This window comes from Ambystoma mexicanum, chromosome 7q (assembly GCF_040938575.1).
Source record: "Ambystoma mexicanum isolate Mex_15411 chromosome 7q, UKY_AmexF1_1, whole genome shotgun sequence".
Lineage (NCBI taxonomy): Eukaryota > Metazoa > Chordata > Amphibia > Caudata > Ambystomatidae > Ambystoma > Ambystoma mexicanum.
The window spans coordinates 948262852-948290823 of NC_090941.1; the positions used below are offsets into that span (position 1 = coordinate 948262852).

General features: G+C 46.6%; 1 protein-coding gene across 1 annotated transcript in view; it reads left to right on the forward strand.

The window, feature by feature from the left end:
- The window catches only part of CLNS1A (chloride nucleotide-sensitive channel 1A), a 193342-nt gene that overhangs the window by 57022 nt on the left and 108348 nt on the right, over positions 1-27972 (forward strand). The window contains exon 3 of the mRNA XM_069639969.1: positions 23808-23912. Coding sequence (XP_069496070.1) covers positions 23808-23912 — 105 coding nt within the window. The remainder of the gene's footprint in view (positions 1-23807; positions 23913-27972) is intronic.

Genomic DNA, 27972 nt, shown 5'->3' on the forward strand with positions numbered 1-27972 from the left:
TCTTCCTGTGCCTTATGTGCTCGCCCCAGGCCCATCAATCCCACCCCCCTCTATCAAAGGCGATTCGCGCTGGTGGAGGCGCGCTGGCATGGGAGCTGCCGGGGGCGCGAAAGGCCAAGGTGCCAAACTACATGTACACTTCAAAAAGTATCCCACGCCAAGGGACCATCGGTCACATGGCCTCCTCAGACCCCGTGTCTCCAGCCAGGCCTCCCCTTGAAGCAGGCCGCCCCCCTAAGACCATGACATACATACGTTATTCATTCACAAACACACCCCTGTTTCTAATACTTTATAAACCACTTGATATGTCTCATGAGAACATCTTTGTGCTTTGCAAGTCAACTCCTGAACGTGTTACCTGGCAACCACTGAGATCTACGCTAATCTGCTCGTCGTCGTCCTATCCGTGAACTTCTGTGACCGCTTAGAGCAAACCCATCAGTGTGCTACCTGTGGCCACCCACCTATTCTCCTGCAACATACTGCTCTGCTTGCTGAATCCAACTGTTTGTTGGTCAAGGTAAGGCCATGTATCTTAGTCATATTTCGCAGATTTTTAAATTTCTATCTATTTGCAAGTTGAGTACACTATAGTGCTAGGTTCATTGGTCTCATTGCTATTGACTTGAGTTTCCATTGCTATGCTATCACTAGACCTATTTATTTTCATCTGTGTCTATTGCCATCGAATTGCACCCTTCGGGGGTCCAGTCTATAATGTAAGCATGTTTCCTTCTCGTGCAATACAGAACATCCAAGGGATGAGTCACATGTTCAGTTTTTAGTCACATCATTTATACATTTCTGCAACTTATGCAAATACTAAGCCACACATAATGAACTGGTATAGTTCCTGCAACCAAAACAAACCTTGCATTCATCATTGTCTGATTCATTTACTTTTGTATCAAATCTTTATTCTTGAAGATTGTATAATAATGTCGATATTTACTTTTCAGATTTATCAACAATGCCTGCCTGTTCGATTAGCGGTTGCCCTTCGAAGACCCATGCTAAATCTGAAGGCACTACAATGCATGTATTCCCGAAAACTGTTGATCGAATAAGAGAATGGGTCCGACATTGCGGATATCCACTGGATGAGCTGGAAAGTAGTCCAACAAGTCTTACAGGACAAGAGGGGTGATCGATGCCGCATCTGCAGCCGGCACCTTTCCTTGGACATGTACACATCTTGGGTAACAAAGAAGAATAAACGGTGAACGACACGGAAATTGCTCAAACGCTATTCCCACTCTATTCGTCCACATTCCGCCACCGGTGAGTCAAGTGTCCGGATTTAGCTTTAGGCCTTGCGGTAGTGTGTAGGTATCCGAACGGATTAATTGATATTGTAGGTGTTCTAACCCTTGTAGTAATTTCGATAATGATATGAGTGTATAGTTTTTTGAATAATGACATTTACCAATATATTCTTTTTCGATTTCATAACCCACAAATGCAATGTATATATATGGGAACAGGGAACTGTGCTGTATTGAGCATTTTACAAGTATTCTGTCACCCCACATGGCTATTTTTAATATTGGCATTTCATTATCAATCATTAATTTACCTTACAACTTCTTGACTATCCCTTGAATATGAAGCAAGAACATTCTACATCCTTGTCGTGGTCAGTTATCAACCACTTCTAGCGCGTATCATGTAATCTTACTAGGCTAATCCACTACAGTCTTATGCATGTCAAGTAATATTTTTATTTTATCGTGTAATCATTTTACCGAATGTTTGGTTAGTGCTTTCCAATTGATATACACCTTGGTTATCGTCCACTGGTGTTTGTTTTCAGTTATAATTAGTGTTATCCATACTAATGCAAGTACTGTCTTTCAGGGAGATGCTGAAGCGTCCGCCACATCTACAACATTTCTAGATGTTCAACAGCTGGAGGTATGGATACTGACAGCTCCATCGAGCGTCCTCATCAGAGCTGGAATTCTTGTCGTTTGATTGTTCTACACAATGTTTCATTCGTGGTTAGCCGTTGATATGTACCTGTGCTGTCGACCCCAGGTGTGTTATGTTTTCACTATTGTAATCCTCACTAATGCAAGTACTATGTTTCAGGCAGTTGATGGAGCGTCAACCCCTGCACTTGATGCAGAGCCTGACATTCAAGTAATTCCAGGGGAAGTGGAAGCGGGACCATGCGTATACGAATCAGCGCAACAGCTTTCGGAAGTGCGCACTACATTTGCAACATCCATAGATATTCTTCAGCAGCACGAGGTATGAATAATGACAGCTCCATCATGCGTGATCATATAACATGATTCCATTTGCTATACTTTATTCCCTATTAACGCAAGTGCTGTGTTTCAGGGAGACGACGAAGCTTCCACTACAATCACAACATCCAATTTAGATGATGCAGATGTAAATAAATCGGAGAAATAAGTCGATGAAGTGTGATCATATTTAGATTTTCCTTGATTCTTTTGGACAATGCATAATTTGCGGTTGTCTCTTTATATGTACCTGTGCGTTCGACCCCAAGTGTGTGTTATGTTTCCAATATTGAAAACCATACTAATCCAAGTACTGTTTCAGGGAGACGACGGAGCTTCCACCACAATCACATCTCATTTAGATGATGCAGATGTAAAGGAACCGTTGAAATAAGTCGATGAAATGTGATCATATTTGGATTTTCCTTGATTCTTTTGGACAATGCATAATTTGCGGTTGTCTCTTTATATGTACCTGTGCGTTCGACCCCAAGTGTGTGTTATGTTTCCAATATTGAAAACCATACTAATCCAAGTACTGTTTCAGGGAGACGACGGAGCTTCCACCACAATCACATCTCATTTAGATGATGCAGATGTAAAGGAACCGTTGAAATAATTCGATGAAATGTGATCATATTTGGATTTTCCTTGATTCTTTTGGACAATGCATCATTTGTGGTTATCTCTTTATATGTACCTGTGCCGTCGACCTCAAGTGTGTGTTGTGTTTCCAATATTGAAAAGCATACTAATGTAAGTACTGTGTTTCAGGGAGATGCGGATGCCTCCTCTCCAATACAACCATTCATGGCAGTCCATGCAGAGCCAGAGGTATGGATAGTGACCGTTCCATCGAAATAGATCATCACTGGTTGAATACTTGTCGTTTGATTGTTGCACACAATGTTTAAATCGTGTTTGGCTATTGAGATGTACCTGTGTGTTCGTCCTCACGTGTGTTTTATGCTAACAATATTTTGATACATAGTAATGAAAGTACTATGTTTCAGGGAGACGATGGAGCCTCATTCTGTGCTGTCTATGCGGATACAGAAAATATAGTCGTTGCAGCGCAAGAGGAAGGGAGGACATGCAGAAAGGAATCGGAGCTACAGCGTGCAGATGTTGAAGGTCGAGTCAAAAAAGTTGCAAAGAAAAAAAAACAAAAAAAGGTTAATTACAAACAGTTCATAACTTTAAAAAAATGTTTGTGCTGGGGACTTTTATGTTTTTTCCAGTCAATTCTACTACACTCCATCTTGTGTTTAAACTGAACATCCATTTTCCAATCTCTACTCCAGTTACCCGTGGGTGTCAGAACTATACACACAGACAGTGAAGCGAATGAGAGATGTGGTTTGCCAGGCCGTGTACGCTATGGAGGAACTATTAATTGAGGTGAGGCGTGTTCAGGCTCGAGATGCTCATGTCCAATGGCCAGAACATGAATTAACTGTGTTTGGAGACTACAGCAAAGTTGCATTGGACCATAGCTACAGTGCGACCGAACCACCACAAGAAGATGTTGAAGTAATAGATGTCGAAATGACAGAGAATGAACCAGCCGCAGCATCCATAGACTCATCAGAACTTGATATCGGCGATATTACTTTCCAATGTGTTGAAATCTCCTCAACGTCACAGGCTGAAACAACGTTGACGCAGGATGACAGTCTAATGAAAGAGAGCAAATACATTGTATTCGACAGTTGTTTGATGGAAATTCTAAGTATGCTGAAATGTGTGCATTCCATTAGAGGGAAAGTATGTGGGAAGCCATTGATTAATGTGACTCGTCAAATAAAAGGCAGTAACGTCAAAATAAATGCTGCCTGTAGATTAAATCATAGGTTCTCATGGTCTGCACAACCGATGCTGGGGAAACTGCCAGCAGGCAATCTACTGTGTGCAGCTGCATCACTTTTTAGTGGCTCCAGTTTTAGAAAGTGAGAGGCTTTCTTTCAGTTTGTGGGACTCGATTTCATTTCTAAAGCGCTGTACTACATATACCAACGTGATTATCTGTTTCCGGCCATTAGTGATGCTTGGAAAATTGAACAATTGTCTCTAGCAAGTACATTCGAAGGCAAACGATTCAGGCTAGCCGGCGATGGACAGTGCGACAGCCCTGGATTTTCTGCCAAGTACTGCACCTACCACTTTCAGGACATGGATAGTAAGAAAATTGTGAGTTCGGTGGTCGTGCAGGTAACACAATGTACATCGTCAGTGGCCATGGAGAAACTAGCATTTATAAATCAGTGGAATATCTAGGAGAATGGACATCGACCTCAGCCACGGATAGACACGTTTCAATTGCCAAGACAATGAGAGCAGTTCCCACATATTAAACATCAATTTGACGTTTGGCATCTTGCTAAATCAATCAATAAGAAAATCTCGGCTGCAGGGAAAAAAAAGGTTTTGAAGTATTTTGCAGTGGTCACATTCTATCACCAACCATCTTTGGTGGAGCTCAAAAACTTGTGAGGGGTCAGTGGAAATACTACTTGAAAAATGGCGGTCACTGATGCATCACTGTACCAACGTTCACCGCTGGACAGCAAATGAACATTTCCACCAATGTGAACATGGCCCTTTGTCCCCAGAGGAGGCACGGAAGAAGAAGTGGTTGATTCCATCTTCACCGACACACAAAGCCATTGAGAAGATTGTTTTCGACAAAACTCTATCAAGAGATTTGAGAGGACTGACAGAATTCTGTCACACAGGAGATTTGGAGGTGTTCCACAATATGTGCCTAAAGTACAGGCCAAAGCGCTTGCATTTTAGCTTTCGGGGCATGAAACATCGCACTCTACTGGCGGTCTTGGCCCATAACAGCAATGTCGGACGTGAACAATCTAGGACTAGGGGTAAAGTAAGGATGCCTTGCTACACTAAGGTGTTTTCAAAACTAAGTAAGCAATGGGTGATCAAACCAGTCTATGATGAAATGCAGTTCGACTTTGTGAAAGGCCTTATTGTTGCTGTGTTAGAGAAGCACAGATATGGAATTTTGGACGTTTCTGTGCAGAGCAGTGATCCATTGCCACCGAACATTGCGACTGTGCCATGCCCACCCGAAGCACAGCTGATTGTGAAGTACAAATCCCGGTTTAAATAATTGCAATACGATTGTCTTTTTGTAAATAAATGTTATTGTACAGTGTACCTGTAAACCTAACCACTACCTTCACCATCATGGGTGGCAAACAAGCTGGGTGTCCTCTTTGAATTCTCTATTCACCTCACATGTGTATGTATGTATTTTTCTCATGTCTCATCTGATGTAAATGTAAATGCTGCGCACTGTTAACGGAGGGGAGGCTTGCGTATTGCAAATAATAAAACAAACAATAAATCTCACTTTTAACTCGACTCCTTTGGTATTTATACTTTCCCTGAACTTCCGCCAAAAATTAAATGTCTCAATTTGGGCTGCAAATTTATACTTTACCAAATGTACCGTGTTGCTGTTTCATTTTAAAGTACAGTTTCATATTCCGAATTGTGGCGCGCTGTGTTGTGAGTTGATCTGTGTTGGTTTCCGTGTTCTGTGTGGAGTCGCGCAGAAGACGACTGAGCGCGTTTGCCTACGCAGCACAGTAACGTCACGGAGAGAGGCGGGGAATATGAATGTTTTGATAATGTCAGGCTCAGGGGCGGGGGAATTGATTTAGTGCTGCAAAAGCAGGTCAGCCAGGGCGATCGGGGAAAAGATGGGATTATCAGAAAATGGCGGCTCCCTGGTGCTTGTTTTCGCGTGCATTTAAAGGGATGGTCTAGTAAAAAATTTTATTTCAAAAATAGATAGGCCACATTAAAAAAAAAAATGCTAGCATCCTCCGTTTTAAAACTTCCTATGTAAAATTTTGAGCTATTCAAGCTCAAAATTCGAAAAAGCAAGCACAGGGGCGCCGCCATTTTGTGAAATGGAGGCCCTCCTGTGCTGGCTTTTGCGGCACTAATGAAGGAAAAGCCAGCCAGCTGTAGTAAACAAAGTCTACCGCTGGGTGGCTTTCCCTTCATTAGTGCCGGGACTCGGAGGACGCGGACCGGAGACCAGAGCAGGAAAGCTGCAGCTGAATCTCGGTAAGTGCTATTTATTTTTTTTGGAGGAGCCCGGAAAACTTAGAAATAAAACCGCAGCTTTAAAAATGTTGTATTTATGTTTGCGGTCGCTTTTGAAGCGAACGCAAACATAAATACAACGTTGTGTTGGAAAACGCTGCGGTTTTTCGTTCCAAGTTTCTCAGGCTCCTCCGGCTCGGAGGAGCCTGAGAAACTTGGAACGAAAAACCGCAGCGTTTTCCAACACAACCGCATGTGTTTCTGCCTGCTGTGGCTATCACTTTGGGTCTCCGGTGCTCCTAGGAGCACCGGAGACCCAAAGTGAAAGCCACAGCAGGCAGAAACACACGCGGTTATGTTTACATACCGCGTAGTGTTTCTACCTGCAGCTGATTTCCCATTTGGGGCTCTCGGGCTCCCCGTGGGGAGCCCGAGAGCCCCAAATGGAAAAGCAGATTCAGGCAGACACAACGCGGTTGTTTTCTGCAATGCCGCGTTGAATCTGCTTTTCCATTTGGGGCTCTCGGGCTCCGGGAGCCCGAGAGCCCCAGAGCCCCAAATGGAAAAGCAGATTCAGGCAGACACAACACGGTTGTGTTGGAAAACGCTGCGGTTTTAAAACCGCAGCGTTTTCCAACACAACGTTGTATTTGTTTGCGGTCGCTTCAAAAGCGACCGCAAACATAAATACAACGTTTTTAAAGCTGCAGTTTTATTTCTAAGTTTTCCGGGCTCCTCCAGTGCTAGTGCTTATTTTTTGTAAAAAAAATAAATAGCACTTACCGAGATTCAGCTGCAGCTTTCCTGCTCTGGTCTCCGGTCCGCGTCCTCTGAGTCCCGGCACTAATGAAGGGAAAGCCACCCAGCGGTAGACTGTTTACTACAGCTGGCTGGCTTTTCCTTCATTAGTGCCGCAAAAGCCAGCACAGGAGGGCCTCCATTTCACAAAATGGTGGCGCCCTTGTGCTTGCTTTTGAGCTTAAATATCTCAAAACTTTACATAGGAAGTTTTAAAACAGAGGATGCTAGTATTTTTTTTTTTTAATGTGGGCTATCTATTTTTGAAATAAAATTTTTTACCAAACCATGCCTTTAATGGACGAAAACTCGGGTAAGGTCCATAGGAAAGTTTTCTAAAATCGAGCCATTTAGGCTTAAAAAAACATGGCCGACCCGTAGGGACAATAAAAAATTTTACTCGACCATGCCTTTAAAATTTTTGTCTTGGAAATTGGCTTTCCTGGTGGCCATTACTTCTGCTCGTCACCTGTCGGAAATACAAGCTCTAGTGATCGACCCTCCGTATTTGAGGTTTTTCAGTAATAAAGTTGTGCTGGCCACTAACCCGCATTTCATACCTAAAGTACCTTCCATGTTCCATAAACACGCTTCTATAGTGTTGCCTACATTCTTTCCAACACCGTCTTCAGTGGCAGAGAAGACTCTCCATACATTGGACGTGAAAAGAGCTTTAAAATTTTATCTCCATCGCACTCAAAGCTTCAGAGACACGAGTAGCCTATGGGCCTGCGGCTAGGGGTAAAGCGATTTCATAACAAGGTATATCCAGTTGGGTGTCTTCGGCCATTTCTTATTGTCATTCCAATGCCGGAAAGCCGCTATAAAAGCAAACAAGGGCCCATTCGACGAGATCTACATCGTCGACGGCTTTGTGGTCCGGAATCCCGCTGGGGGATATCTGCCAGGCGGCTTCCTGGTCTGTACCACACACTTTTACCCAGCATTACTGTCTCGCACAGCAACATGCTTAAGATACACAGATGGGGCGGGCAGTACTACGTCACATGTTCCAGTAAGGTAAGCCCCGAGTGGGTTGCATACTTTGGCAACCAGGCTTTAAAGTGTCGTGTCTTTTACAGTTAACATGATATGATATAATGTAATGTGTTGCCATAAGTAAGGGAGTACTGTGCCTGTTGTGATGTTGGTTTGCATACACGCCTCCAATGTTGGGGGATACTGCTATACAATCTATTCTAAGCATGTGAATCCATGAAAGAGCCAATGCTGGAGAAGGGAATAGTTTCTTACCTGTAACTCCATTTCTCCAGCATTGGTATCTTTCATGGATTCACATGCGCCCGCCGGCCTCCCCTGAGCATGCAAACCAGAGATCCCCCCCAACCCCTTACTACTTTGGGGGCTGAAATCTGAGGGAGCCGCGGGGGCAGAGCTATATATACACCCCTATGTCCTAGTGGCGCTGGCGTACGCGGCCCAAAACGACGTGGATAGGACACAAGTGTCGGAATTTTTCCTATGGAAAATGTCTATATAACTTACCGAGGATTCCCAGCCTGACGGGGAATATTCTAAGCATGTGAATCCATGAAAGATACCAATGCTGGAGAAATGGAGTTACAGGTAAGAAACTATTCCCTTCCTCAAGCAAGGGTCTTATAAGGGCCAAACCATAGCAAACACACATGGTGACATGTGGCTTCCTGATGTGCACCATATGGTAATATACGCATAGGAGCTCCCTTCTGCTGTTGCACCAAGTGCACAAAGTCCTCTGCAACCATTGTGTGCTACTCCACTCCCAATCCATGCACAGTAACATTTGCATCGTTGCATTATATTGTGGCGGCTATGCTGAAGGCCTAGGCTTTTGGGTGCATGGCCTGCGGCATGCACACAACCGTCTTGGCCTAGGCCACACTCACCACAACATGAGCCATGCAGGCGACCAGGTATGCATGTGCCATGAATCACAAAGGCAACATACACACCAGCACTTCCACCCAAAAGCCACACCATAAAGCAGGGACGCAAGGACACATGTTCCACTTAACGTAATGCTGCAACATATCGCCATGTTTGGCACCGCTACCCACTTCCAATCACTAAGCATGCCAAACAAGACCATCTTCACAACATTGAGCCTGCTCCCAGCACTCTATTACATGCATAGAACCAATGGTGCACACTGCAACACTTTGCGGAATGGACACTAAGCAAACATATAGAAGAAACGTTTGCACCGGGACCTCTTCCATATGTACACTATTCCGTTATTACACCCAGTGGACACACTGCACGACTGGTCACTGCACCCATACACTGACAACTGTAGGTTGTTTTACCATGCAACCAACATTGTGTGCACTGCAGCCAAACCGCACACAATAAGCAACTATGTGGCACCTACTTTTCAACCAGTGGACATAATTTTCTGTGCTAGGGTTGCAACCATGCATCCAAGGGGCTAAGGACTCTCGCACAGCACACCATAGTACATGCTATGTTTAAATCCTTATGTCTTGTGGAATGCACTCCCCTTCTGCAAATGTGCCTGCCACAACTCATGACAGAAAGACATCGCCGTTGTAGCTTGCATTCCATAAGGAAGGCTACCTACAATTACCACGCAAGATAGTTGCCTGTTGAGGTATCCAAGCATTGGCGAAGCATGCAAGGCAGATAGCGCAGTCAGACCACTGTCGTCTTGTATAATATATATATCATGTGAAGCTCTTCTCCAGGATTGGATCTTTCATGGATTCACATGCTGTGAATATTTCCCCCGTCGTCGGGCTGGGAAGCCTTGGTAACTTTTAACTTAGCATTTTCTTATGGAAAACTTTGGCACGTTAGTGCCCTATCAACGTCCTTTTTTGGGTGCTTTAGGCCCCACCAATAGGATGTCTTGTATAAATAGCCCCACCCACGCGGCTTCCATTCAGATTTCAACCGTCTCCAAACTGTTGGATCACCTCGTGTTTCTTTGTGTTTTTGCACATGCGTTTAGTTCGTCGGCTAGGATGTCATTGGTAGCCCAGAAGAAGTCTCTTTTTCAGTCTTGTGCTACCTGTGGCATGAAGCTGTACAAAGGGGATGGTCATATGGACTGTCTTTACTGTCTCTACCCCTATCATTAGGCAGATGCCTACGAGATATGTCAGGGGTTTTCAGAGAAGACCTTGAAAGACCGTAATCGACGGCTCATATGTTGGCTTAGTGAGGGCACGTACCCGGCTTCTGAGGGGCGGGGGTTCAGCCCGGGTGAGCCAGTCTTCAGGAAGAGCAGTGAAGTCCGTGGAGCAGCGTCAGCGGAACCCCCTGCTAAGAAGCAGCGTTGCCTGCGTCTGAGGTGGTGGAAAGGCAGCAAGCCTTCATCTAGGCCGCATCATTCGAAGGTGAGTGGCTCTTCGTTGTCCAAGGGGTCTGGTGGTAGGCCCGAGAAGTCTACGGTGTTGGAGAAAGACCTGGCGAAGCCGAAAGAGTCTTTGTGGAAGCACTCATCGTCCAGGGACCGTCACAAGTCTTCGTCCAGCCGGGAGTCCTCGAAGCACCAGTTCAGTTCTTCCCAAAAATCCGGTCTGGTGAAATCTGAGCAAGCGGACGTGGTTCTGACCATGAGCTCGGCGATGGTTGTGCCGTCGTCGACGGTAGTACTGCAATCTACGGTCCCTTCGCGCCCTCCACGACGCCGTCCACAACTCCCGCTGCTGTCGTCGTCACAGATGGAATCGGAAGGGTTGTTGCCGACGGGTGGGGCATGGCAATCCGCTGCCTTTGAGTCCATCCTTCCTGAGAACATTTTGCAGCAAGATCCAGCTATGTTTTCTGTTTCTTCAGGAATGGAGGAGGAACAAGAGCCGGTGTTTGACCCGTCATCTCTGGGCCTGCAGAGTGTGAGGCCTTTGTCGAGTGCGGTGGGGGCTCAGCCGCCCCTTTACCAGTTGGTTAACCCGCAATCTCTGCTGTCGTTGCAAGTGCTATCTACGCTTCAGTCTTCGTTGAGCAACTGGAAGCGAGGTTGCTGCCTCTGCAGAGTCCGGCGGTGCCGGTGGTCGAGGGGTGTCCTGGTGAGGTGCCTAGTCTGTCTCCTCCGGCACGGTTTCCATTGCCGGCGGGGTTGGGCCGTCCACGGTCTCCTGGGGAAAAAAAGGAGAGCTACCTGAATCTGATCCTGAGGGTGTCACGCGGAACACCCCATCTACTGTGTCGTCGTCAACGAGGGATGACGCGTGGGGCACTGACCCGGAGGTGGAGCAGCCCATAGTCCGGCACAACCACCGCCTCCGGATGATAGTGGGGCGTTCCACGCCATGATGTTAAACGTGCCTGGAGTTTGGGCTGGGGCCTGAAGAGGAAATGTAAGGACTGTTTTCTCTTCGAACATATGGGCAAGCGGAGGAAGGCTGTCTTCTCGGTGCCTATTCTCGACCATGTGTGGCAGGAGGGCCTGCGCACGATGCGCCACCTGTTTTCAGAGCTGGTGGTGAAAGGTCGCCTTGAAAAGAAATTCAAGGCTCCTGAATCTACCCCTAGATGCCAGGTGTTGCAGCCCATGCCCGAGTCCGTGGTGTCGGCGGCTGCCAGTTGTAAGGCCAGGAGCCAACATAAATGTTACACCTCCGGACAGTGAGGCCAGGAAGCAGGACGCCTTTGGAAAGGAGGACGGTAGGGGCTACGACTGTGAAGGCTGCAAATTCCTTGGCGATTATGGCCAGATATGATCGTGAAATGTGGCATCGGCTGGCCCCGATTCTTGAACACCTGCCGGAGCAACACTGAAAGGAAGCAATGCTGTTGGTTCGAGAGGGGGAGGAGGCCTCCAACCACAGCATCCATATTGCTGTGGACCTGGCGGAGTCAGGTTTTAAACAAATTAATAATGGGGTTGTGCTCCGATGGCAGGCCTGGTTGACCTGCATAGACTTTCGCCTAGAGGTTTAAGGTCATCGACATGCCCTGTGAGGGCGAACACTTGTTTGGTGAGAAGATTTATGAGGCGATGAAAGAGGATACGGAAACCGCTAAATCCTTGGGTTCCTTGCAAAGTGGTCGCTCTTTTCGCTCCTTTCGAGCTTTTCGTGGAGCCTCTGGGAATGCCAGAGATTGAGGATACGGGCGCTCCAGCAACTCTTCTCAAGGTTATCGGCAATCAGTCCAGTCGGCTCAGAAGGGCCGGGACTTCCAAGCTCAGTGAAAGAAAGGTTTGCAGCGAAGGGACGGCAAACAAAGGCTCAACAATGACTGCCATACGGACAATCTGCTGGGGGGCAGGGTCGCATCCATGTCAACGAGTAGCGAAAGTTATCAGATTGCTGGGTGCTGGACACAGTGCTTCTTGGCCAATCAGTTCCGGCATCCTCTGGTCCCTATTCTGCCGGTGCATGTGCTGCAGCCGCATCTTCCAATCCTGCGGCAGGAGGTGGTTCTCATGCTAGAAAAAGGGGCGATAGAACTAGTTCGGTTGCGGAACGGGGCTAAGGGGTTTACTCCCTGTACTTTGTCGTGAAAAAGCCTGACGGCAAGTGGAGGCCTATTCTTGATCTTCGGCCGTTGAATTGGAGCCTGCAACGCCTGAAGTTCAAGATGCTCACTCTTCAAGATGTCACCCGCTCGGTGCATCAGGGCGAGTTCCTGGCGGCGTTTGATCTGCAGTATGCCTATTTTCACATCCCTATGAGGTGGAAGCACCGCAAGTTCCTGCATTTTGTGGTCGGAGATGGAACACGATCAGTTTTGGGTCCTCTCGTTTGGCCTGAAGTTGCCCCCCAGGACGTTCATGAAGTGTGCGGCACTGGTGGCAGCCTTTGTCTGGAGGGAGGGTCATCATGTGTACCCCTACATGGACGATTGGTTGGTGAGGGGTTTGTCGCAAGAAAGGTCGAGAGTCTCTCATGGCGTCCATGCAGCTTTTGCAACGGCTGGGATTCGCCATCAACTTTGACAAATCATATTTGACGCCGGCCAGAGTTGGTGTTTCTGCAGTTTCTTACCCGGAAAAATCTGGCAAAGCATTCCAGTGAGCGTGTGGAAAAGTTGCGGGGCAAGAGAGTGGAAAGGGGGCGCAGTGGTCTCGGTCCGAGGTTACATGTCGCTGTTGGGGGCCATGGCGTAGTGTATCCCTCTTCCCAATTGCCGCCTGTTCATGAGGCCGGTGCAGGAGTTCCTCGCAGACAGATGGTCGCAGGGTCGAGGAAGGTGGTCGGACGAATTGGTGGTTGGCTAAGGCTTGGTGGACGCTCTTGGCTTGTTGACATACACGTCCAATCTTGTAAGGGGCATTCCCTTGCTGGTGCCGGAGTTCCAGTTTACGATCGTAGCAGACGCTTCCCAGGTAGGGGGGGGGGGGCACTCCTCGACAAGTCACAGGTGCAGGGTCTATAGTCTCGGGTGGAGACTGTTACATATAAATGCTTGAGTTGAGGGCGGTGCACTGGGCCCTGAAGTAGCTTTTTTTTTTTTTGTGGATCAGTCGTGAGGGTTTTAATGGACAATACCACCAGAATGTTCTAGTTAAGGAAACAGGGTTGTGTTGGGGGTGGAGGGGTTGTGGCTACACATTCCAGAGTCATATCGAAGGACGCGCAGGACGTTTGGCATTGGTCTCTAGCTCAAGGTATCAGCATTGTCGCTTTCCATCTGACCAGAGTTCTGAATGTTCAAGCGGACGCGCTCAGCATGGACGCCAGTCAGCTGCACGAGTGGAGGCTGAAGGAACATCGGGTGGTGAGAATCTTCCGGCGATGGGGGAAGCCTCCGTTGGATCTGTTTGCTATGATGAGGAAACAAGCCGTGTCTGGAGTTTGCCAGCAGATGGGCTCATCCCGAGTCATTGGGGAACGTGTTTTCGTTCCTGTGGATGGGTCTCTTCACGTATGCATTTCCTCCTTTCCGGCTCATTCGGAGGACCATCCAGTGGATTCGGAAGTACCAGTGCCGGGTGATTCTGGTGGCCCTGTTCTGGTTCAGACAGATGTGGTTTTCAGATCTCCATCTGGCGGTGGAAGAGCCAGTTTGGTTTCGAGCGGAGCCGGATTTCCTGTCTCAGGACGACGGCAGAGTGTGGCATCAAGATCTGGCGTCTCTCAGCCTGGCGGCGTGGCTCATGACCACTCAGAGTTCGATCATTTAGGAATTTCCAGAGTGTCGCCGGATCTTGGAGACAGCGAGGGCACCTTCCACGAATGTCTTGTATGGTCATAAATAATGAGAGACTGTGAATGGTGTAAGGGTCATCCTGAGCCTCAGGTGCTCCTGTACTTGTTACACCTGGCGGAAGGGGGCCTGGCGTTGTCGTCCGTTAAGGTGCGTTTGGCAGCGATTTCTAGGTTCACGAGAAAGCGCCATACTGCTACTCTATTTAGTGATCGCTTGGTGACATTTTCTGAAGGGGTTGTTTCGGACATTTCATCCGGTGAAGAAGTCTGCACCTGTGTGGAGCCTTAATGTAGTCCTTTCGGCTTTGATGAAACCTCCTTTTGAACCCATATCAACGGCTCCATTGAAGTTCCTCTCATGGAAGGTGGCTTTTCTAGTGGCGATTACCTCGGCCAGGTGGGCTGTCAGAATTGCAAGCACTGGTCATTGACCCTCCTTTTCACAAACTTGCCTCTATTACTTTACCCTCGTTATTTGCTAATGCATCCACGCCAGCGGAGAGGGCCCTGCATTCTCTGGACGTTAAGAGGGCCCTAAAATTTTATCTGATTTGCACACTGGATTTCAGAAAGTCACAGCAGCTGTTTGTGGCGCATGGGCTGTCCAACAAGGGGCAGGCTATCTCCAAGCAAGGACTCTCCTGCTGGGTTTCCTCTGCAATTTTATTTTGGCACACAAAAGCTGGCAAGCCTTTGAGGGGTGTTCCGAAGGCTCATTCTACACAGTACACGGCATCATCAGGGGCGTTGTGGTCTCGGATACTGCTGGTGGACCTTTGCCAGGCAGCCTCCTGGGCGGTGCCGCATACCTTCAGCCGGCATTACTGTCTGGGGCGGCAACAAGTGGAAGATGTGCAGGTGGGGCGTGCGATCCTCCAACGCCTGTTTCAATAAGGTAGGCCCCGCAGCTTTGGGTTGTTTTATATTTGCTATATCACTTGCTGGGTTTGTTGTCTCAGTTATGTGATACTGCTACATAATCTATTCACAGCATGTGAATACATGAAGGAGCCAATGCTGGAGAAAGGAGTAGTTTCTTACCTGTAACTCCATTTCTCCTGCGTTGTTATCTTTCATAGATTGACATGCGCCCGCCGTCCGCCCCTGCAGACAAACCTGGGTTCGGGTTCCCTCTCCTTTGGAGGTTGAAATCTGAATGGAAGCCGCAGGGGCGGGGCCATTTAGACCAGACGTCCTATTGGTGGGGCCTAAAGCACCCAACGTTGATGGGGCAGTGAAGTGCCGAAGTTTTCCATAGGAAAACCCTAAGTTAAAGTTACTGAGGTTTCCCAGCCTGACAACGTGGAAATATTCACAGCATGCGAAGCCCACCAAGCCTCTAACCTCCTTACATCAATACCTTGCTGGAAGTCCAGGTTGTTCCAGATCAGGCTCAACTGGCCCATGCACAGTGTAGCGCCCCATCTTCGTAGAGCCCTTCCCATGTAATTAGGTGTATTTTTTGGTCGTCAGTGGAGACCAAAATGGACCTGCCCCTTTTATACAAGGGGCAGTAAATCCATCTGGCCCCAGAGTCTTATTTTTCAGAGATTTAATGTCCCATTCTACTTCTAGTGAGGAAATCTGAGTTTCCAAGGCTCCCTTCTCCTCTGCGGATGGTCTTGGCAGACCTGCGTTTCCAAGGTATTTAGTTTCTAGGTATGTAGTTTGTCTATTGATCGGACCATCGTCTGCCCGGAAGTCAGCCCTTAAGTGATCTTCAAGTAGATCCCTTTTTAATGGCTTCACCCCTCTGTAAAAACCCTTGAGGATCCCATAAGGCCTGCACTGCATTACGATTTTGGAGTTTCTTTAATTAGCTTCCAGGAGGCGATTTTCCCCATTACCATTGGCATAATAGTACTGTCTAGTTTTGAGCATTGCTTGGGCCGTTCTCTTTGTCAAGTGTTCTTCTAATTTCTTACGGGCTATCCGCATTGAGCGCAGAGCTGCTCGCGACCCCACACTCTTGTGTTCCTCCTCGCTGTTTTCAGGTCCTGTTCTAGTCGTACCTGAATGAGGTGCCTTGCCCTGGTGTACGCCACAGTTCTGCTAATTAGTTCCCCTATCCTAACCACAGCCTTCATGGCATCCGACACAATTCCCAGCAGAGGTCCTGAGGCCTTATCTTGGAAATAATTGGTTATCACCTCACTTATCTCTCTAGGGTCTCAGTACTGGGTCATATAATTTCCATGGACTTCTAGTTCTCTCCAGCCTATCCATCACAGAAATGGCGAGTGACACTGGGGCGTGATCTGAAAGCGTCTGTGTATTTATCTCCAACCCCCTCCCATTCCCCTGAACACATGGTTACAGGTCATTAGAGATCAGTAGATCTAGTCTAGAGAAGCCCCCATAAACATGCGAGTAGCATGAAAAATCCCTCTTCCCCATGGAATAGCCTCCAAGCTTCCACCACCCCTGGAGAGATGCAAAAGATGTGGCATGTTTAACCCCATAAGTGCCAAGGACGAGATAGCTCGTCCTTTTTGGCACAAAAGTGAAATCCAACTTCCGGGCTTTGTGAGGAGGAGGTTCCTCCTCACGGCCCCTGGGTTGGATTTCCTTCAGTTTCATGTCAACACGCGTAATGCATGCTGGCGTGAAACAAAGTAATTTTCCCTGCGGCAGCCGTTTTCGGCTGCTGCAGTGAAAAGAGGCGAGTCTCCACCTTTCTCTCCCTCGATCTGCAGCATTATTGTGCCGTTCAGATCGAGGGACGTGTCGTTGGAAAGGGGAGACTCTCAACTTTCCAACAACACCTTGAAGCATTGCTCGGTGTGGATCGTGAAGTGGCCCTCTTCATTCCTAGCCCCCCCCTTGCCCCAAAGCATGGGGCAGCATGTTTTGCCCCACCTGGGGGCGGATGGGCACAGTAATGTGCTAATCTGCCCCTAGGCAAGGGGCAAAAAAAAACATGTACACCACCCTAAGTGGATGGGTGGCACCATGTATCTTGGTACAGACCCGCGGTCACCGCACCCCCCCCAATCCCAGCATGGGGCATTATGTTTTGCCCCCCCCCCCCGGGGGCAGATGGGCACACTAATGTGATGCAGCCCAGCCAGAACTCCAGGACGTTTGGAGGTGATGTCCCTGACCTTGGAAATCTGTTAACCATGTGGGTGTACTGTCCCCAAGCACAGCGGCAGGGTCCCCTTCCCTCCCCCAAGGGACATTCTGAAACGCAGCCCAGCCAGCGCTCCAGGATGGTCGGGAGTGATGTCCCTTGGCTTGGGCTGCTGTCTTCCATGTGGTTTGACCATCCCAAAGTGCAGCGGCAATCCCAGGGAGCCCCGGCAGGGTCCCTGACCTTTCCTGGAGGGAGAAGCTCTGGGAAAGAATGGGGAGCCTGCCGAGACTCCCTGAAACCGCTGATGGACTCTTGGACGGTCAACCCATCCACCCAAGGACAGGGACAACCATCCCAACCCACCCCTAGACCAGCCTGGAGCTCTGGTTGGGTTGCATTACACCTTCTCCCTCTGGGAACGGACAAGGACCCTGCTGGGACTGCCGTTGGGACTTGTGGACGGTAGACACTTTTTTCTTTACCACCCTGGTAGGTGCACCCACACATGAGGTACTGTTTCCTCTGGACACCTGTGGGAAGGTAGGACGTGGTGTTGGCGGTGTGTTTCAGTAGTTGGGAAATGTCTGAAAATTGAGGGTTTTTTCCTAAATTTTGGACTTTGCCAGAGCTTTTGGGTAATACATTCTGGGGAGATTCATGCAAGTCGGACCTCTGTGGATTCCCACGGGTGTCGTCTTTTCTGAAATGCATGGGGTTCCCCGTTTTTTCTTGGTGGCTTCAACACCCTAGCCCAAATCTGTAGGTTGTCCACAAGAGCAAAGTCCTGCAAAATCTGCTCTGCCGAAGGACTTGTGGTTACCAGTGGTTTAGCCTTTCCCTTTGCGCCCACGTAGGTGCATCCACACATGTGAGGTACCATTGTCGTCGGGACACCTGTGGGAACGCGGGAAGGTAGTGCATTTGTTGTGTTCGCTTGGTTTTCATAACTTATTCATTAATTTGCTGCTGCACTTTCACACACCCTTCCATTTCCCAAATGTGACCTACATTTAGTCACTGCTTTAGGCACTATACGCTTTTGTAGCCTCCACAAGGTCACCTAGCCTTCAAAAGGTCTGCCTGTGCTATTTCAAAAAATATATGCTTGCCATTCCTCACCACGTTTGTTTTCCTTATTTACACATGCTAAGTATGTCTGTTTAGGCCTGGCTTGTGGTATTGCTTGTTTTGTGAAACATTACGAACATTGTGTGATTTCCTAACGAAGAGTTGGAGGTATGTAGCAAATCATTGCTTTTCTCAAAAGTCAGACTCCATTGCCTTACCGGGCCAACCGTGTCCACCGCATACTTTATTTTCTGTCATTTTTCCAACATGTGTACATTTGGATACAGTCCCAACCCTCTGTTGTACTAGCCATACATCATGTGCTGACCCTGAATAATGCACCTCATTACCCTAAAATCAAAAGTACATATGTATTGTGAATCAGTCGGCCCCACTGTGCATTTTTGCAACATAACCCCCCCTCCCCAACAACCAACAGTGCACCCACCAGAGTGCCACCCCCTGACCCAAGTAGCTTGAACAAGGTAACCAAGAACTATAGTCAACTCGGCCATCCTCCACCACCCCGCACCTTAAACGTAACCATGCTCAACAAAATTCAGGGTTCCGACTTGCAGTGAACGTAACCCATGCCCAGTTTACCCCCCCTCCTCCTTAGTTATAACCCACCCCCTACTCCAATCATTCCTCTTAGGTCCACCCCTGCAGTAGGTATCCCACCCTCCAGAGCCCACTTACCCCTGTTATGGGCTTTTGAGCTTCCCACCCACCCGGTGTATCAGCGGGTGCTCTTTTTAAAGCGACTTAAGCACCCTGCATTGTTTCAGTATGTCCCGACTACCTCAAGTCATCCTGAGTGGACCCTTAACTTTTTTACTCCTGCCCCCCCTTCAACCATTTCTGTGCTCCCTCCTGCCTAGCGCTCGGGACTTCCACCCCTGCCTCTTCCTCCCCATCTATCATCAGACCCTCAACCTCCATCAGCGTATGGACAGACCTCTCCTTCCTTGATGGGTGAAGAGAAGCGCAGTGGGGTACCCCCACCTCTAGGTCACCGCCCTCTTCCGTAGCCACTCAGTCAATGGGCAGAGTGTCCTTCGTTATGCCAAGTAGCCGAGGCCAGGTTCTGATACAGGGATAGGGACATGTTCCGAAATGTGGTGATCATTGAGATTCTTGCTGCTGCCGCCATTCTGCATTATGTGTTCCTTCACTTTGAAAAACTGAAATCTAGCCAGTACATCTGTGGGTCTATCCTGCGGTAAGGACGACCGTGCCCTTGTTCGCTGTGTCCTGTCCAATTTGATAGCTGCGTCGTCAGGAAGGTTTAGAATGTGGCCAAAGAGGTCCTCCACGAAGTCCGGTAGCTCCTCTCACACCGCCGGGGAAATCCAGATGTTATTCCTTCAAGGGTGGTTCTCACCATACCCCCTGCTTGTCCTCCAAGGCCTCACACGGGGCCTCTTGGGCTTTCAGCCTGTTGGAGCATTCCCCTACTTCATATGATTGCTGACAGTTTCCTCCACTTCAGAAACCCGTTGCTCCGTCTTCACCACTCTTTTGTCCAGTGCTAAAATCATATGGGAGAGCTCCTCAGTGCTTTTGTGTATTTCCTTTCTAATTTCTGCAAGGAGATCCTGGAGATCTATTTTGGTGGACATCTGTGTAAGCAGAGTTGGGAGTCGATCTGCTGCATGGATCTGGGCTGTTAACGTTTCCCAGCGTTTATTCTCATGAGGCGGTTGTAACATTGTGGATATATCTAGCCGTTTACCTGATTTGGGCGTCTTCACCATGTCGTCTGCCAAACGTGCTGCGTATTGGAGGAGCCTCAAGGAGTCAACTTCTTTGCACCTGCCACCAGGCCACTGGCCAATAATCCACTGCTGTAGATTCACCCCATCTTGCCTTGCAGCTGCACAGCCCTAGGAACTTTCCTACAGTTGTGATTACATCAATGCTTGCATATCAGGTGTGCCATGATGGGCCGCACAGGAGCCCATTGAGCGACCAGAGTCCACAGCGGAGGAGCCTGTTCTAACAGCTGCAACACAACACTTCTGTGAATATACTTCTGATCTGAGACTCGCGCCAGGGTGTACATTTACTGAATTCTACAGTACTGATGCTCTACAATAACAATCACTACTTTACTTTTCTTGCTGAAGAGCAGGAGGCGGAGCATAGAGACAGGAAGTGGCTGGTAGCTGGGGACAGGAAAGGACATGGACTACTGAAGGGAGTATGGAGAGAGGGAAATGTAGTATTTGGGGAAGAAACAAATTACATTTTTGGAGTCATTTTTTTGTATTTGTTGAAACTGCTGAGTAGACTAAATTGAAGCATAATGCTCGCCTCCGGTGACATCGAGCGTCAATGTTCCCTCTAATTATTTTTCCCTAAGTGCGGAAATGGTTAGCTTCTGTGTGCACATTATTATCCTTGTGCGCAACTGAATAACTGGGTAAGACACTTTGACTGTGTATTTTGTGAGCTAGCATCTCCGAAAAGTTTGGAAGGGAATGTTCCCTTACCATCCACTGCAATTCTTTATAAAATCGGTGTAAAAGGTGCATCATACAACACTTTTCCCAAACACATATGCTAAAAAAACAAATATTTGATATGTGATTTATTAGTAGAGCTCATCAACCAGTCGAAGACTTCAAGATATGCCATAATACCTACCAGAAGTACTCCTGAGTAGTGGAAAAAGCATGCATGCACAACCAAAGCTTTGTATTCCAAGGATAAACAATAGGTTTATCAGCCAGGATACAAGTTTTCCAAATGGAATAATGGCAACTAAAATGAAAGTGCTAGAAAACATGCCACTAGGAGTTATTGTGCCACTTTAAGTAATTCAAGGGCCAGGAGAGCATGCCTCTCAATTTGTGCAAGGACGATCGTTGCATCAGAATAACAGCACCACAGAATTGTATGATCATTTCTGGGTCTCTGCTTACTATTCATGTTACATTGTCCTGTTACTTGTGCGAACAGTCACTCAAAACAAGTCCTACAGTTTAGAGGCAATTACATTATACTTTATTTATTTTTTACTCCCTAAAAACAGGAAAATGTGTCCAACAAAAATCCTAAACCATGATCACCACGAGCCTACACCCTGCTTCTATCCACAAAGTTCCACTGATAAGTTTTTGAATCTGTGACCAGCAAAGCAGTGGCATAGGTAGGAACTCTTAATAGTATTACTGCCTGATCTCAAGAGGAATTTTAAGGGAAAAGAACAAGTTTCTTCTGGAGCCCCATTGAAGAAAATCATATTTGCTTTTTAAGTCGATAGCAGCAAGGTTCACAGGTACAACAGATTAAGTGTAGTCTTCTTTAACTAGGTACCCCTCTCCCGAAATTCCCTGTTATCAGTTGAACAAGATGCATGGTGATGCTGGAGGCTATAAACACAAGCACATGGTTATACTGACAAGCCCTCAGCAGCTGAGCATAGAAAGAAACAGAAGGTGCAGTTTCCTAGACTGTTACTAGAGTTTCCTATCCTTTAGCAACAAAAAACACATTTCCTTCACAGTACTGTATTGCCAAAGTGTCTGATTTGTTCTTCAACCCATAGGAGTCTTCCCCTGTGCCCTTTCATACGTACCCCTCCCCGACTCCTGTGTTCGCCTCCAATACTAGTTGACAGGGCTCTGTAAAAAGTGAGGGATTGTAGCAGTGAAAAAACTCACTGGGATTTTTGCATGCCCACAATACCTTGCAAGCAAAACCTATTTAAAGCCTCACCATATCATGTGCAGTTTAAGAAAATGTCATGGTGCACACTTATTATGAAGTGCATACAAGATTGTTTGCAAAATACCCCACCCTTTTAAATTGATGGCTAGGATTATGTCAGTGCTCAGTGAACCTGTTTTTGTATAGCAGCTAATTGCCATATCATTTGCTAAGGTCTATGCTCCATGGAACTCTGAAAACATGGAACAGTTGCAGATTGTGTGGAAAGCATTCTTGTTATCTGAATATCCTTTGCTCTAATGCAATATACGAATGCCAGGCATAGCCCATACCCATTGTCCCTTGCAGGCCAAGTACATGATGGTGCAATGCTGCTCTCCAGTTATAGGGTAATGTTAGCAATGCTAAAGTAGGAGGCGCTGAGCCTGACATTTGCCTACTCAAAAGCCTAAGAGCAAATAAATATTTGAGTTTTATAATGTTAACTTGCAAGTTGGCGGCTACAAAGTGCATCTGTGACATGTACAAAGAATAGGAAGCATGGGATGAGGTTCCACATCAAAGTAGCTTGCTTACTTGCAGTCAGTATCCAATATTTGAGCTGACAGTTGGGTTACATAGTCTGGGTGATGCTTTTTGCTAAGGCACCATGAGTAAAAGAAATTCTTGTGCTTGAACGTCATTCATATTATAACAAACGTAAAAGATGTGGATGTAGGTACTAGTCTGGCAACCTTTCGCCGAGCCAAGCAAGGCAGAGTCAATGTTGTCTGACGATATCTGAATGTGGTCTAGGGTGGAGGTTCGAGTCACAAGGTATAAGTGTGGCAGAGTCCAGTATAGGAGTCATGGGTGGGGAGGACAGATGATATGGTTAATTTGTGCAAGCATATCTTAGTTGTATTTTCTGTTCATGGAACCACATTTTCATATTAGTTTTTAACCTCTTGTGGGTGTATTATATTTTAGGTTTTTAAGGTCAGGCTTGTACAGTTGGGCAATGTTAATAGGCTAGACCAAAATATCAAGACTAGTAAGTATAATTTAGATTTATTCTGAGTGAAAGCAAATGTTGTGTACCTGCTATGGCTTGTGCCTTGTTAAATCTTTTAGAATAGTTGGGAATTGGCTGTGTGCGCTGCTAAAATTCTTCTGAGCGGCACCCAGAAGGAAGCTGGGCATGCGCACAGCTTAGAGGGAACATTGTCGAGCGCGTGTGTGTGCCTGAAATGTACTTTATTAAATATAGTAGAGATGCAATTTCCTAATGTGGATTATGGAGGTTCCGGGTGGAAAAACTATGCCAGGAGACAGAGTTGGAAAAGGCCTATTGGGTGTATCTGAACTTAAAACATGGCTATGCGTGTGAAGCCCAATTGCTTTCCTCTGAAGCAACCACCATAACAACCCTGCAAGTTCAAAGGTGGCCACCACAGAGCTCCTGAAAACACGCTTGAGAAATCCCAGAGGAGGCAATCTGATGGCCTTCCCTGTCACCTTTTATGATACTTGAAATTCAAAAGCTATTGAATAGGATATGCAGCAAAATAAAGAAGGAAATTTACACTGTTCAAACCTAACTGACCCATTGGGGGATTCTCGAGTGACCCAAAAGCTTGATTTGACAAAATGTTTAACTGGGATAACTGGAGATATTTTCTGGGGTGGAAATGTTCCAACACAAAAGGCACCTATAACTGATTTCATTATTAAATGATTTGTGCTTCATATTTTTAGATGAGGAACTAAAAGATGATATGGGGGATGAAGATGAAAGTGACGGTGAGGATGACATCGAACCAATAACTGAAGTTAGGTTTGTTCCCAGTGATAAATCTGCATGTAAGTATGATCTATTTTTGTCCTCTTCCCCCAATTTATTTTATTTAATCCCTTTTTGATCCCTAATGGACCACATTTAAGGGCAACGCCCTTAACAGAAACAAATATTACGATGTTTGGTGCCCTCCTGTAACAAGATACTCATAACAGGTTGCCTCATACTCCATAGATCAACTATTAGCTGTGTTAGTGATTCCGTCATAGCACATAGAGTCCTAGGGGTCATTGAGCATGGTTCCTGGTACAACAGTAATTCTCAGTTTACCCAGTAGTTGGATCGCAACGAGTGGAGATCCCCCCCCCCCTCAAGAATATTCTGATCTTCTCTGTTAAATTCATTATGGATTGCTACAGAATTTTGATACTCTTGCTGATGATTTTTCTAGTGTTCGTTTTGTTTGTTTTATTTGCTTGTATAGCGCACCGAGCCTGAAGGTATCTGGGTGCTTATCTTCGGTACATGGTTACAGAGAATATATACAGTCAATAAGGTGACTGTTTGGAAATGGGTGAATTATTTATCCTTTATATTTCTACGAAGTTTAGATTCTGTCCCCTTTGCTGCATGCCAGTTTGCAGAGAAAATGAGGGTAGGCCCAAAGACCGGTTCTCCCTTTTAGTTATAGCTACAAGCTTTGACTGCAAACAATTGTTCCTCATCTACATTTAATCCTGGAACCCTGCAAATACTGTTTTAAAGATGATGGGGCATTCCCCTTCAACACCATATGTCAGTCTCTGGCCACTGATCTTTCTAATGCTGACCAGGTGTTTGAGTGAGGTCTCAGGCCTTCTCTCTACATGCATGCTATGTTTTCCAATAAGAATTAAGTCTGTAATGGTCACATTTTTCAGCCATTTCCGTATCCTAGATCAGGGGTCTGCAAACTTTGCCTCTCCAATGTTTTGGACTACAACTCCCATCATCCCTAACCAGTATAGAGGAAGTCCATAGCCAGATATCATGGGAATTGTAGTGTAAAACATCTGAAGAGCCAAAGGTTGCAGACTCCTTGCCTAGATGCTACTACTTAAAATATGATGTGGCAAATGTATGAATCGCAGGTGGCATAAATCCTAGTCTTCGTGGTTTTAAATTCACAAGTGATATATGAATGTAGAACAGCATTTTGAACTGAAGGTCACAAGGGTACACCACAATTAAATCCTGTATATTGCCATGCATAGGGAGTTTTAATTAGTTGTTAGAGATGAAGGTAGTTTGTTTTTATTAATGTTGTTCTGTTATACTTTTGTATCACCCAGGAAAACATTAGTTTCATGCAGACTGCAAATCATTGATTTTGCATATTGTTTCAATACAACTTGCTTTTAAAGAAGGGGGAATTATGCATCAAATGCACATATTCGCTTGGAGTTGCTTCACAAAAGTGCAATGCGTCCCTTATTAACACAGAGTTGATTATCCCTGAGGAACAAGTTGCATATGCCTTTGCTATAGCAGAATGAGGACTAATGGGTGTAAAATGAATCTTTGATTAATTTTATTTGTTTCAATTATAAAGCATGTATTCTCTAAGAATTGCAACATTTCTCATCCATCCTGGAGATGGACTTCTTTCCCAACTGATATTTCTGCCCAATTAGAAAGCTAGTTTTAACATGCGAAGATGAAAAGCCAAATTGAAATATGTGCTTCTCCCAGAACTGAGCTAAGAAGCACATTCTCTTTGCTTCAGGTGTCTCACCTGTTCCACCTCGGATTTGTCATCCAGGTGGCCAGGACACGGCCATCGCTATTAGAACCAGTTCCAATGGGAGTGGACCAGTGTAGGAAGATCACCTGTATGAGGGGGGGGGGGGGAGTCCACGGGAGCTGAAGTGGGACACTGTAAGGTGAGACGTGGTATCCCCTTCTCAACCTCTACCCCCCTGACCTCCCTCCGCGACCCCTCATCCTACCAGGTAGGATTCCTAGGAACTCAAACCTCCCCTCCCTTTTCCGACACAAACACTTTCTCGCGAACAGTTCACTGAGCGACAACAGATTAACACCCAAGCCGTTTACCTAACATGTCCCAACACAAGGGTCAGGCAGAATCGGGCAATTACTGATAATTACACACACCTGACATCATCACACTTCGCCCACCCCCCACACGGATAAAAGGCGGAGCACAAAAGCAAAACACGAGGAAGCAGCAATTCCTAGATGGCAGTTTAAACGGAGGAGAAAGGCGGCAAGACCAGAGAGTGCTGCAAGGAGGGAACTACCCTTCACCTTCTTGGAGAAGAACCGCGACTTTCAAGCTGCCTTTGACGAAAAGAAAAACCAGGGACTTGCAGCTCAACAATGATGCAGTGTGTCTCCAAAGTACACAGGACCCTCCTGCATTGATGACCAATGCAGGGAGAAGCGATTGCCGCTGTGGTGTTGTCCTTGGCTCCGACAACAAAGCAGCGCCTGTGAACACAGCTGGTGAGTCGGAGACTGATGGCAAACCGGACTGTTGCGATCAAGGTTACAAGCAGCAACATTGTATGAAAAAAGATGAGGCGTATGTGATTGAACTTGTGAAACCGATAATATGTACCATATACAGAGTGGTCTGGAGCCATGTGGGTGCTTATTCGAAGGTCTGTTTGGTATCCAACTGAGCGCGTGAGATGAACTGTGAAATCGAAGTGGTCCTGCAATGGGTCAAGCTAAATCAGTGTACATTCGAAAGTCTTCAATAGCTAAAATGAACTGAGATTGGTCTGAGCCCGGCAGGGGGAGTCTAATTGTATAAAAAGGATCTGAGCCCAATAGAGGGTGAACCGTGAGTCGCTAGAGAAGGTATTGCTTTCACAAATGTGAACCTGACTGAGGGATGCCTTTGAACAGAAATTGGTCTGAGGGAGGCCAATTGTATAAAAAGGATCTAAGCCCGGAACATGGGGATCCCAACAAAAGATTGTGGTAAGAAAAGGGATCTCAGCCCGTCTTGTGGGGGATCCAGGATGAAGAGCGAACCGCCCGACTTGAATGTTTTGGAAAGGAACTTTATCATTTTTGGTACATCAGGCCCTCGATCAAGAGAGCTTGAATGCAAGAGACTTGGGCACAGAAGGCCCTGATGTTGGTAAAAGGAGCTGTCCTCATGCCGGAGAAGCCCAAGAGTGTCCTAGGCTCAAGTCAACCGCCTTGTCCCGTGCTGAACGTGGGGAAGGGAGGCCAATGGCCTGAACATCCGGACTTATCATTTTGTGATCACTTGATTACCCCACTCTATTTGTAACTTAGCTGTAAGGATTGGCAATACGTTTTTAGTATAGGCTGTTTTTATTTCGACGAGACTCCACTAGGACTCCATTATTATTTTGATGGTTGTAGCTTGCTCCCATTTTAGGTTTAGATGGGTGTTTATCACACCCTTGATAAAGTTCAATAAACACCCTTGAACTGTGGTCACTTGTGTCTCTTACTTTGATACCATGATTTTCTTACACTGCCCTGTGGAGAGTCCTACGGATCGCCCACTAAAACCCTACCTAGAGTCTCCTCTCAGGTGGTCAGGAGAGGGCAGACTCTTCCTGATCCCAATCCTGGGGGTGGTGTACTGCAGGAGGATCACCTGGGTGGAGGCCCAGGGATTGCGCATGGTGAGACCGTATTTGTCCTGGAAGAGGAATACTTTTGACCCAAACTTGGCCTATTGCCATTTTGGTACATCTCGATCCCCTAAGGGTAAAAAGGTTCAACCTGAACGAGGGACTTCACTTTGTGTTGAACCTAAGAAACCAATCTTTTATACACCTAGGGTCCCATATCTTCCACAAGATCAAATGTATTCCAACGGGAGCGATGAACATGTCCCTTCTGTCTCTAAAAGGGTTAATCCTTATAATTCTTCTCAATAAAATCTGGGGAAGCAAATCCATTTTTACATCTTTCAAAGAATTAGAGAAATAAAATGTTCCTAAATCAAACTAATCCCTCAACTGAAGAGGGCTGAAAATGCAGGTAGGAGTCCAGGTCAGGCAGACCAAGCTTGATGACTCTAGACAAGGTGAGGCTATTTATTTGCATTTTTGTAATTCGCCACGTGCCTATAGG